The sequence below is a fragment of the Acanthopagrus latus genome, chromosome 6 (genome assembly GCF_904848185.1).
Source record: "Acanthopagrus latus isolate v.2019 chromosome 6, fAcaLat1.1, whole genome shotgun sequence".
NCBI lineage: Eukaryota > Metazoa > Chordata > Actinopteri > Spariformes > Sparidae > Acanthopagrus > Acanthopagrus latus.
The window spans coordinates 20,771,737-20,788,109 of NC_051044.1; the positions used below are offsets into that span (position 1 = coordinate 20,771,737).

The 16,373-nt window shown below is 41.3% G+C and overlaps 2 protein-coding genes and 2 non-coding genes across 4 annotated transcripts; 1 reads left to right on the forward strand and 3 right to left on the reverse strand.

Annotated features, from left to right (window-relative positions):
• Positions 1-3: 3 nt before the first annotated feature.
• On the reverse strand, positions 4-4,804 carry gnl3 (guanine nucleotide binding protein-like 3 (nucleolar)). The gene is made up of 15 exons (XM_037099615.1): positions 4,660-4,804; positions 4,388-4,446; positions 4,105-4,245; positions 3,695-3,814; positions 3,540-3,611; positions 3,313-3,448; positions 3,096-3,199; positions 2,575-2,725; positions 2,152-2,239; positions 1,786-1,963; positions 1,542-1,684; positions 1,196-1,332; positions 867-1,015; positions 600-666; positions 4-514 (listed from the first exon to the last, which is right to left on the reverse strand). Exons 1-15 carry the CDS (start codon positions 4,670-4,672, stop codon positions 426-428), a joined length of 1,647 nt encoding a protein of 548 aa, XP_036955510.1. The 5' UTR covers positions 4,673-4,804; the 3' UTR covers positions 4-425.
• Positions 1,411-1,485, reverse strand: LOC119021992. Its single transcript, XR_005075818.1, has one exon. It is a non-coding gene; the product is annotated as a small nucleolar RNA SNORD19 (small nucleolar RNA).
• Positions 2,835-2,968, reverse strand: LOC119021994. Its single transcript, XR_005075820.1, has one exon. It is a non-coding gene; the product is annotated as a small nucleolar RNA SNORA47 (small nucleolar RNA).
• Positions 4,805-5,985: 1,181 nt separating the features above from the next.
• On the forward strand, positions 5,986-10,162 carry LOC119021772 (zinc finger and SCAN domain-containing protein 22-like). Its single transcript, XM_037102266.1, has 2 exons — positions 5,986-6,327; positions 7,601-10,162. Exons 1-2 carry the CDS (start codon positions 6,147-6,149, stop codon positions 8,518-8,520), a joined length of 1,101 nt encoding a protein of 366 aa, XP_036958161.1. The 5' UTR covers positions 5,986-6,146; the 3' UTR covers positions 8,521-10,162.
• Positions 10,163-16,373: the final 6,211 nt, after the last annotated feature.

Sequence of the window (16,373 nt, forward strand, 5' to 3'; positions counted from 1 at the left end):
ACAGACTTTGTAGAGGGTTTATTACATGTATAGTATGTTGTCTATTTACAGTATTCTGCATAAACACAAAATTACAAATGACCTCAGGACATTTAAAACGGCCATCAGTGGATATATACACATACATAACCACTTAATAGATAAATCCATCTCCTTGGAAGGGATTAGTCCTAGCAATATAAAGTTCAATGTAGCCATCGACTGAAAAATGTAGTCTAGGATGGGAAGTTACTTCTTGCCTGGACGCTGTCTCCCAGGTTAATAACGCCAAGGAGCAGCCTGAAATAACTCAACTAGGCAGTGCCTTCAAACTGAATCAACATTTTTCTGACAGCATGTTCGTGTATGCTGACAGATCCAGGACTGCATGTCAACCAGACCACATGAGCATAGGCACATAATCATAAACAGTGTGAAGGCAAAGCTCATTTAAAATCTGTGTTGAAGTCATAGGCATCTGTAGAGAGGCTGGTGTCAATGGGGACAGACTGGAACTGCACACGGCCTGGTTGTTCTGAAAGACATGGTGTGATGTAAAAATAAGGTCTAATAGGTGTAGATTTTAGCAATAATTAAATTCAATTAAAAAAAATATTTACTTTTGAGTGGCTCCTTTTGTTTCTCTGGTTCTACCGTTTCATTTGCCTCCTCAGTGGTTTGTTCAGGCTGTAAGAAGAGCAGATGTTTAAGTCATCAAGATACACAGTGTGATTTCGACATGTAAAACAAAGCTCTTCAGTCAGCTGGATCAGAGTTGGATTAGAAGTCTTCATAAACAAATCAAGACTTGCATTTTTGTCCTCATTTCCAGCAGACCAGTCTGCTCGACTGATCTGAAGCAGCTGTACTGTCTGGCAGTAAGTTACCTTATTATTCTCATCATTCTGCTCTGCTTCTGTCTCTGTGGCCGCAGCGCCAGGTTTATCTTCGGAGATGTCGCTGACATTCAGCAGACCAGCAGTCGGGCCTTTGGAGATAATGCTGATACTGCTGGCCTGGTTTGGGAATTTAATACCTGAAAAAAGCAAGAGTTGTTTTAAGGGACAGACAAAAGCGACGACATTCTTTTGGTAGACTGAGATGATACAGCAGAATGGCCTTTAGTGCTGCTGTATTTTAGAGTCCTGCACTCTCTCTAGTCATTGCACAGCTGCAAATGTACATTTTTAGGGATAAGCAGGTGAATATAAAATACCTTTCAGTGTTTCCTCGTTGCCCCTTTGCAGTTGGTTTAGATCCCAGCCATTCTTCATCTCAGCAACCACAGCATCGGACATGTAGGCGGGCAGGCTGCGGTTCTCCTGTGCCTTACAGTGATAACTCATCTTGGCTCTGAGGAAAGACAACTCCTGTGAGATTAAAACAAACCACTCCCTATTCTATGAATTTGAATATTTGGAATTTTTCTGGCACAGTGTTGGGATCAGAGTTGGATTAGAAGTCTTCATAAAGAAATCTAGATTTGCGTTTTTGTCCTCATTTCCACACTGATGAATTATTGCTGCTCAACCTTCGCCCTTTAGGAAAATACAAACACTCACCCTGTCCAATCGGCAAGGAACGCTGTGGCTGCCTGCTCTGTGTTGGGGATTCCCCCTTTCTGCAGATATCCACGCTTTTTGGCAAACAAGCTTAAAAACTCCAGAGAGTTCCTGAAGTCAGGGACAGTATACTGAAGCATGATCTGAAACAAGAGCAGGTAACCTAAAATTATTAAAAGCAGTTTAATTTACATGACAACACCTAAACTCATCTAATCAGTTCACAGTTCATCTCTCTTCCTACCTGAGTCTTGTCACACTGTTTGAGCAGAGTCCTGACAGCCTCCAGCACACTCTCCTGGCCTTCCTCCACCTGCAGACTCCTCAGAGCCATTGCGGCTGGTGGGTTGGACGATGAGGCTATGACTCCCGGGCTGTCTATTAGCTTCACATTCTTCAAGATGTGCACTTCCTGCATTGATCTGGGGGAGATGACAACAGGTTGACCATTTTTCACTTTAGGGACCAGCTACAAATACGAGGGGCTTAGGAAATACGTTATGTAAATTACAACTCTGTGCAATGGCGCTAACTATGCACTGTGGTACAGATCCCAAAGAAAATGTTATAATCCATTTAGAGAAAGTTTTTATGCTGATTTGTCACTCACTTTGTGATGCCTCTCTTGACACCAGCATTGCACGCAAGGACCCCCTTTAAACTGTTGATGAGACTGCTCTTCCCCACATTAGGAAAACCTGAAGGTAAAAAGAGATCACACTACAAATGAACATTGAGGATATGTAGTTTCAATTCAAATGAATTAAAACTATTGATACATTACAAAGCAGATAGCAAAAATCTGGATCAATAATGAAAAGACTTTGGCTTACAGGAGTTGTTATGCAGAAGAAACAAGACCATGGTGAAAATTAAGCACATTCTTACTAGTCATTTTTCTAACTTTTAAAAGCTTGTACAAGCCCTTCGGTAAAGGATTTTAATTAATCACAGAACTTAGTTTGTCTAAATCCACAACTGATACAATATAATGTCAGAGGAAGTAACATTATATGTAGAAACATTGTCTTACCAACTACACCCACTCTAAGTGATGTTTCATTCTGTTTACTGGCAGCCAGACTTGTGAGGAGCTCAGTGAGTAAAGTGTTTCCAAAGCAGGCTGCTCCTCTCGATTTATCCAGGACTTCATTGGAGGCAACTATCCTGCTCTTCTTGGCTTGCTGATGAAGTGAGAAAGAAGATCTTATGTAAAGCTACTTTAAATACCATTCACATGTAAACAAAACACAAGCGTGCTCCCATGTAGACAGTATGCACATATTGGAAACTATTTTGTCCACAAACACACAATCAGCTCTGCTTTGGACAGAGCCATTATCTTTGTGTAGTTTGTCTGTTACTCTTGGAGGTTATAACCAGTTGTAGTAGCACTAAACAAGCTGCTCAACCTTCTCAGTCCTCCATATTGTAACAAGGTATAAACATAACATTAGCAGCAGTTTGTTCTTAGTGATAAAAAAAAATCCAAACTATGGAAGAGAGGGCTGTATACATTAAAAAAAAAAACATTTTAAAAAATGCACCTCTTACCACTGTTTTGTCCTTGATTTGGGTTGATGCTTTAAATGCCACCACTGGAAACTCCTGTTGCAAACACTGGATCCACCTCTCCACATTTTCCTTTGGTACCAGATCTATGACAGAGAAAATCAAATTCAACAAAACTCATGACATATCAGTGCACTAAACCGCTCATCTGCCTGTGTGCATAATTAAATTAACATGGCATTGTCTCATGTCCATTTACCTATTTTGTTAAGAACCAGAAGCAGCTTCTTGTTGCCTTCTCTTCGCAGCACCGCCTCCTCCAGCTGTGGACACCTGTACCCCAGAGGATCCCGTGCATCGAGGACTTCTATCACTACATCCGATGCATCAATTACCTGAAAAATAAGAGAGTGTGGTAAATTTGAGGATTATCAGAGAAGACATTACTGTCACAGATATCCACTGACTGGTGTTGGATGGGCTTACCTTGTTTAATTCGGAGCAGAGGTACTGTTTTGAGTTCTTGTTTGGGGTCGTCTGTTTCGCTGTATCCTCATCCTGTGAAAACAAGGCAAAAAAATGTAAGTCAACCGCAGAGAAATTAACCTCAACAGATTGATGATTTCACTGTTGCCTTTTACCTGTCGAACCCTCTTGACCTTGGGTTCTGTTTCTTTACTTGCAGGCTCTTTTTCCCTTTTCCTTTTCTGGGCCCGCTCCTCCTTTTTAGCTTGTCTCTTTCTCTGTTTTTCTTCTTCAATCTGCAAAACCGAAAAAAAAAAAAAACAGACCATATACTGAGTGCTATAAATAAGGCTGCACCAACACAAGTCAACTTAAAACACTGTACAGACTGCACTGTTTCTCAAAAGCATCTTAAAGCTGAGATGATCTTGGCCCACATATATACACACAATGCAAGTAAGATCATTTTCATCTTATACCACTTTTGGGGACTAGATTAGATCCATGCAGCCATCTGAAAAATACACTGCATTTACACATGCTGGTCGTTATAATAAACTGCATCATCAGAGCACATGGCTGTCACCTGCTGCCTCCTCTGCTCTGCCTCCCTCAGGATCTCCTCCTTGAAGGGAGCACTGCTAGGCACACCGGGGTCCTTCTTCGGACGTTTACTCACTCCCTTCTTCTTTGCCTCTTTTCTTAACTTTCTGTTGTGCTCCCGGACCTAAACACACATCACCAAAATAGTAAGTCAAACAGGTTAAAATTTAGAGAAGCAGTAGCAATCTCATGCACACAGGCCTCGTCGACCATTAAGCTTTTTTTTTTTAAAAAAACACAAGCTGTAGTAATTTACAAACTCTTACCTTTTTCTGTATTTTATAACGTTTGGAACATGACATCCGCTTACTTGCTTTCTTTAACTCTGAGGATGAAGGATAAAAACAGCGGTGATACAACCACAGTTGAACATTTGTTGAATTGTTAGCTAAAACGAAGCTAGCGCCGATCTACAAATACTGGTTACTGTGGACTAACACAGTTAGCTTCTTAGCTCGGTGGATTAACCGAACAGTAACACATTAAAGAGTTGTTTTCTATCTGCTAAATTATGACTTAAATACCAGTGCTGACTTACTTGGTCGTTTCATCGTGGAGTTGCGGACCTGCAAATGTGACTGCTCTGCTCTGCTCTGCTCTGCTCTCACACACGTGGAGAAGCGAACAAGTTTCGATGTTTGGTCACTTCCGCTTTTGTCAGCAAGTGGCGCCACCTGCTGAGCTGGAGTACAAACAGGTGACGAGACGGTGCTCATTTATGCGCTAGCGTTTTAAATAAATAAATAAATAAATAAATAAATAAATAAATAAATAAATAAATAAATAAATAAATAAATAAATAAATAAATAAATAAAAGACATCATATTCTGCCTTATGATTCAAAATGTGTCTTATTATTTCTATTTCACTTCTCAATATATTTAATAACCTCATTTATATTATTATATCCACATGCCGATATTTGTATTTTAATTATAATAACTGTTTACAATGGGTTCTGTTTTTATTTCATATCACATATTTGCTCACTTTTATTATTTTGTTTGTAAATTGGGTGACTCTGCCCCTGATTGGAGATGCATATAATAATTTCTTGAACTTTTCCATACTGCAGTGTTCCACCCCATGAGTCTATGGTACTGTACCCTACAGTGTAAGCCACACGCTGTAAATATACCCACACAGTGTAAGTGTAGTGAGATGCCATGTTTTTTATTGTTTCTATTTGGGACTTTTATTGTTTCTCAGATGGCACATTTTCACACAACTATACAGAATTCTTTGTTAAAGCTTGATGCATAGAAATTGAGATACAAATGTCAAAGCTGGCTGGCAGAGGGTGCTTCCACTGTCTATGTCTTTTGTCTATGTTTGCTTAAAAAGTAGGAGCAACCTGTTATTACACATTTTTGCTGGTTTCTAACAGATGAACATATTTTTAAAAAATGTAAACAATAACAAAGCATAACTGAAGTATATCATTCCAAGACTGCATCTTACTTAAGATGTTTAGTGACTGGACAGAAATCTGATGATGATAACATGATTTGTATTGTATAAAATGTGTGATGACCTCATGTAAACATTTAACTAACATGTGCAGCCACATGACAAACACAGCCCACAGAAAGTTTTTATAATCAATCTCAAACATGTTGCCACTGTTGCAGTTTATTGTAATGTGCCAGATCTCAGCCACTTGCCACATTAGGGCATGCTCTTCTGTCAGACTGTGATGGCAGCAGGTGCAGCACAAGATTCTGTGACCCCGTCAGTTTCTGTGTCCCGAACAAACCCAAACCAAACTGCAACGCAAACCACAACAGATTTGTTTTTTTTATTCTCGAAACTGAAAGTGTAAGTCGTGTATGCCTACCACAATCAGACAAATCTTGGGAAAGAACAGGTACTGAAGAAGAAGAAGAAGAAGAAGAAGAAGAAGAAGAAGAAGAAGAAGAAGAAGAAGAAGAAGAAGAAGAAACTACTCTGGGTCACGTGATTGGGTCGAGCATCTTTTTTGGTCCATTTTGGATGATAGCAGGAGCCCTGTGCAACCCAAGAAAATGACCAAACTGCAGTTTTTAAACGTCTTTTTGACTGAGCGTCTCATGCTCGCTGCGCAGGAGATCTACAAATCTGTCGAGGACACGATTTTGGAGTACCAGGAGGAGATAGCGATCCGGGAGCGGGAGAACGACCATCTGAGACGCAGGCTTCGAGACGCTGGAATTGAAATATGGCCAGGTTAGCTCCGCTGAAAGCTAACGGTGCAGTTGCGCCCCTTTATGTCCTTTCAGCCGAGCGTGTGGGTGGCACTGGGTAGTGAAACCAGAATGGCCGTGTGCAGGAACAAAGCTTTAACACAACAAAGAGACTCAGGATAATGTTCCTCCACTTCCAGACAAGTTAACTTTAGCTGTTAGCGGGCTAGTTGACGTTAGCTGCTGTTGTTGTGGAGCGGCTAGCGCGTTAGCAACCTTTGTTCGTTAGCCAACCAGCTAGTTTAGCCAACTAGCCTATTCCAGGCTTAGCATTTACTTATATCTGGATACTTTTGAGCGTTGCGAGTGAGTCATGATTTATTTCACAGTGACAGAACGTAGTGAGCACTGACAAAACGAATACACACTATTCACCTGTTGTGTCACTGTGCTTGTGGTTGTTTTCTCCAATTTTCAAACTCGGTTTCCACACAGACCCAAGGCTCAAACTACTGCAAAAGAAGTCACTATGCATGAGTGGAAATATGTTATGAACATCTGAATTCAATCCGTTTGTGGACATCGTATTGCGCGCACCCTCATTTGCGCTTGACATCAGTGTTTGTTCTTGTTGGAGTGTCTAATATCAAAGTTACATCCACTGTTAATGTTGTGAAACACACAAGTCCAAAACAGTGAATTCTTGATACAGTAGACATCACATACAGCATTAGTGGCAATTACAAACGTCCCCTGACTCCCCCTGTCCCCTAGCAGATTAAAATATGTTAAATTGAGTGTTTGTTGTTGTGGACAGCATTGCACAGCTACATTGATCACAAGAAAAGATGTGACAGGATTTTGATGACTCCATCCTGCCTGACATTTTCCTGTGGGGAGCATTGGTACTGCCCTGTATGTTCTATGCTGTATCTTAGTTGAAATGTTTGTATGTTGTGTATCACCTTCATCACATTTGGGTTTCTGTTATTTTTAGACAACAAGATAGTAAGTTCAGCGCTTTGCATTTTGATGGAAAAAGTTTGTCTGCTAAATAAATGTTTTACAGAAGAACACTGCTGTTAGCATTTCCACATACCTGGATGCTCCAGCCATAGTTTGAAAGTGTCTGCAGCTTGTGTTCAGCTACAACCTACTTGAGACCAAATCCATTTTGACACTCAGATACAACTTTTATAAGCAAAGTCTGATTTTCTGTTAACTGCAAGTGCCATATGGCATATAAATGGACTCGGTTGTGTTTTGCAGAAATGTAGCTGATGTTTTTGATCTAAGCCTCTACCTCTTGTTCTCAGATCGTCCGTCCATGGCGCTGTTGGACGAGGAGGATGGTGAGCATCCACGCCGTGAGTGGAGTCCCAGCATGGGGCACGAAGAGCGTATCCCTATTCAGATAAAGGATAAGAGAGATCTCCGGGCCAACCAAGGAGATGATCAGCTTCGTGGCCATGGCTCTTGCAGCACGCCAGAGAACATGTTCACTCCTCCGCGTGTTGGAAATGAATATCCCCAGGAAGCCCCACACACGTCCAACCTCCCTCAGAGTCAAGGAGTGGAGAACAGGGAGCGGGACCCCGGATCTCGAGGCCCCTCAAGGCATGTGAAGGTAGAGAGTGGAGGAGCCCACAGAGGCTCAGCTTCCTCAAACAGCGGTGCCCAGCCGTTGGCGCCAGTGAACCCAAACTGCTCAAACGAGAACAACATTGACATTATTGGGGTGGAGAATGGAGGACAGATGGTTGGTGCTAAGGGAAATGGAACTGGTGCTAACAGAGGTCAGGCCTCTCACATGCGGAACCAAGGAGCCAATGCCGTGGACTGCCCCCATCAAAAATCCCCTTTACAAGGCCACATGTCGTCCTTTTGCTGCAAGGTTTGCGGTGAGGCATTTAGTCACGTGGGCCACCTGCATGTGCATGTACAAGTGCACACGCGAGAAAAACCTTACCGCTGTGGAGTGTGCGGCAAATGTTGCAGCTCCTCCGGCAGACTCCAGGAGCACCAGCGCAGCCACACGGGGGAAAAACCATTCCGCTGCCAGATTTGTGGAAAGGGCTTCACACAGATGGCTCACCTGAAGGTCCACATGAGGATCCATACTGGGGAGAAGCCCTACAGTTGCCCTGTGTGTGGCAAATGCTTCAGCCGTTCAGACAAAATCAAAAGGCATCTCCAGACCCATAGCCGCGAGGGAACATATTTCTCAGGGCAATGATGCAAGTGTGTTGTTAAACAACCCAGTTTGTGAATCATATTGATGTGGGAAACTTTTCAACAAAAAGCTAAAATTGCTGCCATTAAGTCGAGGCTTTTTTTTCTACTTTCCAAGAATTAGGGATTCTGCAACTCTTAGAGAAAGTTTCTTATCTAACCTAATATTTCTCCACACCATAGTCCCTCAATAGAATTTGTATTAGCCAGTTTAGTACGTCATTTACTTAATTTTGTACTTGTCACTGAGTATTAACTCTCTGTGACAATTTGAGTTATTAGCTAGCCTTCCTGAATTATCAAGCCTTTCCTTCCTTAGTCATATAATTAGCATGATGAAGTCTTCCACACATGCCTTGAAACTGAGATGCATTAAGAAATGCAACAATGTTCAGCACATTCATGGCTCATTGTCAGCCACTCGCACCACTTCCTTAACTTTACACAATTTAAAATTGGCATACTTGACGTCTCGTGATCACTAATAAAAGAACTCAAAATGAAGAGGCCGTGTGTGCATGAAATGATCTCCTTTTTCTCAAATAACCAGAGAATTGATGGCCTGACAAATTAAGTGTGTGTGTGTCATCTGGCCTACCCTAACACTGCCAGTTCTTTTCATATGTAGCAATTTAAGAAATGACACAAAGTTTAGGGCAAACAAAAAGATAATAAAATGCCTCTGTGAACTGTGGACTTGACAGACTTAGCAGGAGAAGTCTGACCTGGCACTCATCTCCATTTGAATCTTTTATTTTATCCTTTTTCTTCCAAGTGCTGTTACATTGTTGCAGAGCTAAATACTGCCATCTCACATCGTCAGTGCTTCATGTTGTCCACTGGAGTATGGACAAGTCTGTTGTGAGACTGCTCCACTATTTTGTGAAATAATGTGATATTCTGTAAAATACCACTAGTCACGATCTACCATGCATTTAGGAATTTTGTGGTGTCTTTTTTTCTATGACAAGCACTAAGGCATCTGTCTGAGACGATGCAGAACTCCACTCTATAACAGGGCCATACAGTATTAGCTGAACCTTTTGTGGGTTTTTTTCAGGGGTCTCAGTACGCAAAGATTTATGTTCCACCACAGTAGTAGGTTGGTTTTTTCTTTGGGAGCGTTTTTCAGAAGTGATCGGTTGGTTTAGCACAGAATCAGGTACTTCCTCTGACCCCAGAACAGCAGACCCAACAGTTACCTTTCTCCTCTCAGGACTAATGCTGCATTCACAACATGAGGGCATACCAGAAATACTAACGTCTGAATAAAAATAGCTATAATAAAAGTCAGACACTCAGGGTTTGTGAGTTTTCCCATAAGATTTGAATCTACTTGGAGCAGGAATATCAATTTGCTCTTGAATGTCCTGCAGAAATCAACTTATTAATATGATACCTCCAGTGTGTCAAAGCTCAGTTGTTTGCTCCTGGAGGAACACCAGTGAGACCACCATGTGTGATGAATGCAGCATGAGACGACAGCACGTCCTCACAGCTGACCAGCAGCCCTTCACTCACAGTTTTCTCTGGGACACCTTTGCTCCCCCCTGCACACACACACTCACACTCTACATGTACAGTGTTGTATCATTGCGTATTAAATGTTATTTTTTAATAAAGTAGTAATTGAGTATCCATTGTAACTGTCTTGTATTATGTGAACAAACATTAACAGGGTACAACTTGGACAGGGTGGCAGTTGATAGATTATTGGGTCCAAAGCCAACCTAAAGTGTCAGTATTTGTTGACGTGGAAGTGAGACTGACTCAAGGATCTCTCTCCAGGATCTCTCTCCACTCATGTATTGTTGCCTTAAATTCTGGATTGATAGAAGTGGCTTTATCAGGGCCGACATCTATACTGATTATTTGTAATCAAAGAAGACTGTTCAATGATATTTGTTTCTATACATTTTCTTCATACTTCCACTCCTTTACTTTTATTTGATCATTTTACTGACTGAGCAGATTCAGATTACTCTGCTATTACTCATGATGTGTAACCAGTCAGATGTTGTGAGCAGGACATCGATTAAAACTGTAGAGTGGTGACTAGAGAGAAAGAATGCTGCATCAGAGCAAAGTAGAACATTTTTAAATTAACTTATTTAATCTGCAATTGGTCACAAAAAACAGCGATACCAGTGACTGGGGAAATGCTGAATATTATCCCCATAAATCAGCCAGGCTCATAATCAGTTGGTTCCTCAATAGTGCTGAGTAGACGTCATTAGCAACACCTGTGCTTTTCCTTCTATGACAAGTCAATATCTGCTGTGAGAAAAGCGTATAGGAGAACATAAATCTTTTAACTTTGGGTCCTGCTTCTGTGCACTGAAAAAAAACAAACTAATACATGTTCCAAATACAGAATGAAAGTCAGCATTTTCACAGATAATATGTAAAGAAATAGTTGGTTTCCAGCAAATGATTCTCTCAGTTTTATTTTGTAGTAACAGATATGAACACCTGGTGGGGTACTTTCCATTTGAATGTTTTTCATGAGTGACACTATATTTCAAGCCGTCTCCTGCCAGTGCAGATTTACTGGAGTCTTTTTCTTAATTTATCTGAGTGATTGAAGTGCCTCTCTAGCTACTGAAATGAAAAACAATTAAAGAAATGTTGATTAAAGGATCAACTAGAAACTGGAATGTGCCTTTGCCATCATAATATCATTCAGTTTGGTAGTATATTCTGTTGTTTTACATATTATAGGTTTACCAATGTCACTAGTGGCTCATTTACATCTGTTTAGTACTTTGTAGTGGACCATGTATTTACACATGGCAGCTTTACATCTGTGAAAACAATACATCAGTAAGAGAGAGACCCTGACAGCCCTACCAAGGTTTATCCCCCAGTAATTAATTTAGAACCACTTCCATATACTTCAAATGACATATTCATGCCTCTTGTGATGTGGAGAAACACTCCATCATTCCTTTATTATCTGGCACAGTCATAACAATATTCTCTTTCTGCGTCGACAGAATAATAGCATATCTTCTAGCAGCAGCGGCGGCGGCTTTGAACACTGAGACTAATAAGAATACGAAGGAGATCCAGCGGACAAAACTCGGGCACAGCTCTGATTTGCAGTCAGATCTCACATCTCCTCAGGCTGCAACACAATGCAGCCAGGAGACAGAGGGGAGATGCAGGTGATATACTACATTTCATTTGCTCGTATCAGATTTAAGTTGCTGCCAAACACAAGTTATTGAGGCAAACGTCCCTTTTCAGGTACATCTGTAGCTTAACCCTTACCTTCACCTACTGCAGCTAGCTTATCAAGTTATCCCAATCATCAGCAAACAAATCATTAGCCAATATACAGTACACTTAATACAAAACATCTTTTAAAAAGTTTGTTCTCACCTTAAATGTTTGCACGCTGTCCTCAGCATTTCACAGTGAAACTGATGCCTTGATGTTCTGACTTATTTAAAAAATAAATGAATACCATTTCACAATGACCTTTACCTACAGGCTTTTCAAAGGTTAATTTTGAACACTTATGTAATTGATACCTAAAATATATGAAATATCTTCAAATCATGACAGCATCTATCTTCTCACTTCCTTCCTCTATCTATCGTATCTATCCAAACACACAGTAGCTGTTTGGTCTCATTTGCCCTTGTCCTGAGATATTTATTAAATCTCTGATCTTTTGCCTCACACACACACACACACACACACACACACACACACACACACACACACACACACACACACACACACACACACACACACACACACACACACACACACAAAACAAGATCTGACTGGAAATCAATTGTTGTGTTTTTTTGTGTGAATGAATGAAATACATTTATATATTCAGCAGTGACCTCTCTTCTTTTGACCGCAGCTTCAGAGGAAAACATTGTTATGTCTGAAGATACCTTGGAAGCAACCCAGTCATTCAGTGAAGAGCAGCACAGCATCAGTGCCGTACCTCATGTCTATTGATACTCCTTTGTCATGACATTCTTGAAAAAAAGTACACCCTAAATGCCGTTGCGGCCTACTTTTGTCAGGCCCACACAGTGGTTCCCTAACTTCCCACCAGGGGACTTTCTGATCAATCACTATAACCTTAATATCTAAAAATAGCAGAGAGCATCATTGTTTTATGAGCGATGGAGCTTTCAGTGTCTGACTGCTGATGACTGATTGAGGTGGGACGAGAGTGCACTCTAGGGATCTCATTCAGATGTTGATTGATCTCCAGTTTAAGCCTTCATTGAAGATGGAAGCTCATAGCCCACGAGGCTGGACATTAAATATTAAGTTTTGCAGAGAAGGGTTGTGGTCAGTAGCTGCCTACAGTGTGGAAGAGGAGGAGGGCACTGGAGATGGATATCAGTCAGCTGGTCCATAAATCAGAGTAATGTGGTGGAGCAACAAAGCATGGCTGCAGTCTTGCATGCACCACAAGTGTCTACATCACATTTGTGAATAGGAAACATATTTCAGCCTCAGCCTTAAAATGTCCAAAAATGACTCAACCTTTGTCTATATTTTGTTTAGTTGTGTATTAACATTATTACAAATATAGATCAACAACTCTCCTCTCATCATTAAGAATCCACTGTGACTCTGGCTGTTTATTCCTTTAGCACCTCTGGAAGAATAACCACCTGATCTCCACCTGCTAAAGAGCTCCAACTTGACGCAGAGCTTGTTTTGCCTTTGGTGCTGCTCCACTTGTACATAAGTGTGGTGCAGTCTGTTTCCAAAAGTCAGGTTTGCTGGACATCCATCAACTTTTCTGTCCCTCCAGGGGGGCTGCAGTCTCCTCTCTGCAGTGGCAGGGAGCCTGTCCACTGTTTTCCTGAGGCGCTGCAGGCAGCCACTCCAGCTCCATCTTGGGGAGCAGAGGTTCAGTCCAGTCTGTGCTGCTATTTACTGAAGATCACTGTGAATGCAAAAGTCCATTGTTTATTATGGGAACAAAGAACCCTTAATTCAGTTTTCTGGCCATCCTGCTCAGTTCTAGCAAGTGATTTTTTTTTTTTTTAATGGTGACATAGTCTTTCGCAAAAGCAGGTCTTAATCATTTACTCTATTTCCTGCACATCAACCATTTGTAGTTGGATATACATCACTGAGGAAGCAGTGAAAGCCGCGTTATGGTTGGCAGTTAAATTTTTTGAGCACACACATACAAATCACGTACACCCATGTTTCATCTGCGCTTTTCTTACTATGACAAGTTAAACTATCTGCTGTAAAACACGCCCACAGAAGAACATAAATCTTTTCCACAATTGGAGTTTCTCAGCTCTGAATCCTACTGCTGTGAGTGGAACAACTCTCATTTATATTCATTGCAACTGTGTCTGTAACTCCACGCTATAATGATCATGTAGAGGCTCTAATTTAGATGTTAATTTGTAGTTTACGAGTCTCTACATTATGCCATCAACATCACATATTGACAAACTTTTGATGGGAAACCAGTTTTGCAGATTCACAGATCTGCATGTGGGTACAAATAAATATCTTGTCATCTGTGCTGATGATGAATCATTTCCCTGTGAAAATACACTGTAATCAGTCCAACACTACTAGTGGCAAACATAATATCTCGGGAACCGTTTTCATTTCCCGACACTCACCACCCAGTCTCTCTCTCCCACACACATATGTCAGCAAGAAAAAATGATGTTTCATTAATTCCTAACACCTCCCATATCCTGCAGCATCTGTCTGACCGCTCGATGACACATCGATCTGCTCTTCAAGGACAGGAAATGCCGGGATTACGCTTTGTATCCTTATGATCCCTGTTTTATCTCAAGACCCAGCAATGCTGGTGGAGCACTGTGGAAATGAAAGCATATATTGTATTTTGGCAGGAGCTTAAGTGATCTGAGGGGCCAGCTAGAGAGATGTGGATGCATGACTAACACTTCTCCAGAAACTACCAGTGAGTGGTCGGTAATGTGTTGTGTACTCAGCAACTAATGTGTTGCCCTGAGACAAGTTGTTTCAACTTAGTCACGCTTACCTGACTGTTGCTACATTATTATAGAGTTTTACAGATGGTTGTATGGCTTCATGTGACCTTACATAAAACAGATTTTCCTGTTAGATTTGATAAAGGCAAATTTTACATTTTGGAGAGAGAGCATAGGTATCGGTTGCTGATTTTATTCATATCCTGAGTTGAGGTATCAAGACTGGAATAAAAAGAGTTGCACTGGTGCATCCCCATGTTAAAACCATAACATTTCATAAAAAAAATGCAGAATATTTATCTAATCTATCACATTATTTGTAAGGTGTTGTTGTATCACATTTGTCTTAGTCTATAGGTGGGCTCCTGAGCCGTACTGGCTACTCGAGCATCCGACAGATACAGAGCAACATTATCATTCATGTTGAGTCATGTTCGAGTCATGTCCCCCTCCCCACACCACTTTCTCGTGTTTTGGTTTTGATGATTTCGTGGGGGAAATATCTCACTTTTTAGCTGCTAAATGCTGCTCTATTTTTCGCCAGCTGGTCCTCTATTTCGTCTGTCTGCCATTTGGTGTTTGGCAGGTTGTGTACAGTACGGGCTTTTAGAGCTTTATCTCTGGAAGCAGCTGCCTGCTGTGGCTGAAAACTGTGAGTGGCGAGAGTGGTAAACAGAAAATTGCTGCAAAAGAAAAAATGAAAGCTGCTGAAACACTTTGCAGAACGTCAGAGTGTGGACAGAATTCCCTGTGGGTTCGTCGCCATGGATGACCATTTTCACATTAGACCTACACATACGCCTTCCCCTCGCTTGATCTTGACCTCATAAGTCACTGAGGCCAACGACTGACTAATGTGATTTGCCATGTGGACTAATTACTGTATATAATCTCTTGGAAAATCCATAATAAGCATTGCAGGGGAATTAATTTGTCCGTAATAGGATTACAGACCTCCGTCACAAATACCATCAACATTACAGTCCTGCCTCCACTTTTGTTTCCTCCTCTTGCTGCCAGATTTGGGAAAGAGCTGGGGGGAAATGCTTGGATATCAAAGGCTATTAGAATTTGAGGTTCAAAGGGCTGAGACACATACAACTGAAACTGGACAATGGAAATGTAAGAATGTGTTTGGACAGAAAACGTCTAAAGACAGAGAAAAGAACATAGCAAAACAGATGGATAGATGTCTGACACATGATACTGTAAATAATAATAGTTCTTGGGGTGTGCGGCTAATAAAGCTAACGATTTCAAATCTCGGCTGAGTCTGGACCTCATCACGTCATCCTCCTTCCTCTGCTCTTCCTCCTTCTCTGTAATACTCAACCTCTACCTCTCTCCTTACATAACAATATCCTTTCTGTTTATCCTCCTGTCCCATCTATCATTTCCTCCTCCACTCACACTCTCTTGCAGCTTTTCCATCCTCTTGGCCATGCCATCGTATTTCACGGCGGCCTTTTAATGTTGTCGACCTACGTGCACGGGCTCCATCTGAGGCCGTAAGTCTCCGGGATTACATGCGCTGTCATATTTCTGATCCCGCTGTCCAGGCAAACAGGGAAATCTGTGTCTTTTTCACACCTACTGGCAGTGATCTCTTTTAAGTGGCAAAATAAATCACCCGGCTTCAGAATTTTACAGCACCGTGAGGGATAGCGCATCAACAGGGAGTGACGAAAATCAGCATTAGATGGCACACACGTTGTTGGCCCTCCTTGAACCATCTGCAGTTTGACAAAACACATCAAAAAAGGCTTGGCTGTGATTGTTTACTAAACCCTATTCCTGAATAGCAGCTTTCCAATCCTATCTTAGCATCTGTAACTAGGCACAGCAGGTCTGTCAAACATCATATGTTTGGTCTAATGTTTAA

Excerpts from the sequence above, each read along its gene's own strand:
- gnl3 (XM_037099615.1), bottom strand. Across the intron at positions 3,449-3,539 it reads TCTGCTCCGAATTAAACAAG|GTAATTGATGCATCGGATGT; the intron begins GTAAGCCCATCC and ends CTTATTTTTCAG. Across the intron at positions 1,016-1,195 it reads CAACGAGGAAACACTGAAAG|GTATTAAATTCCCAAACCAG; the intron begins GTATTTTATATT and ends TGCTTTTTTCAG.
- LOC119021772 (XM_037102266.1), top strand. The coding sequence starts at position 6,147 with ATGACCAAACTGCAGTTTTTAAACGTCTTTTTGACTGAGCGTCTCATG. Across the intron at positions 6,328-7,600 it reads TGGAATTGAAATATGGCCAG|ATCGTCCGTCCATGGCGCTG; the intron begins GTTAGCTCCGCT and ends TCTTGTTCTCAG.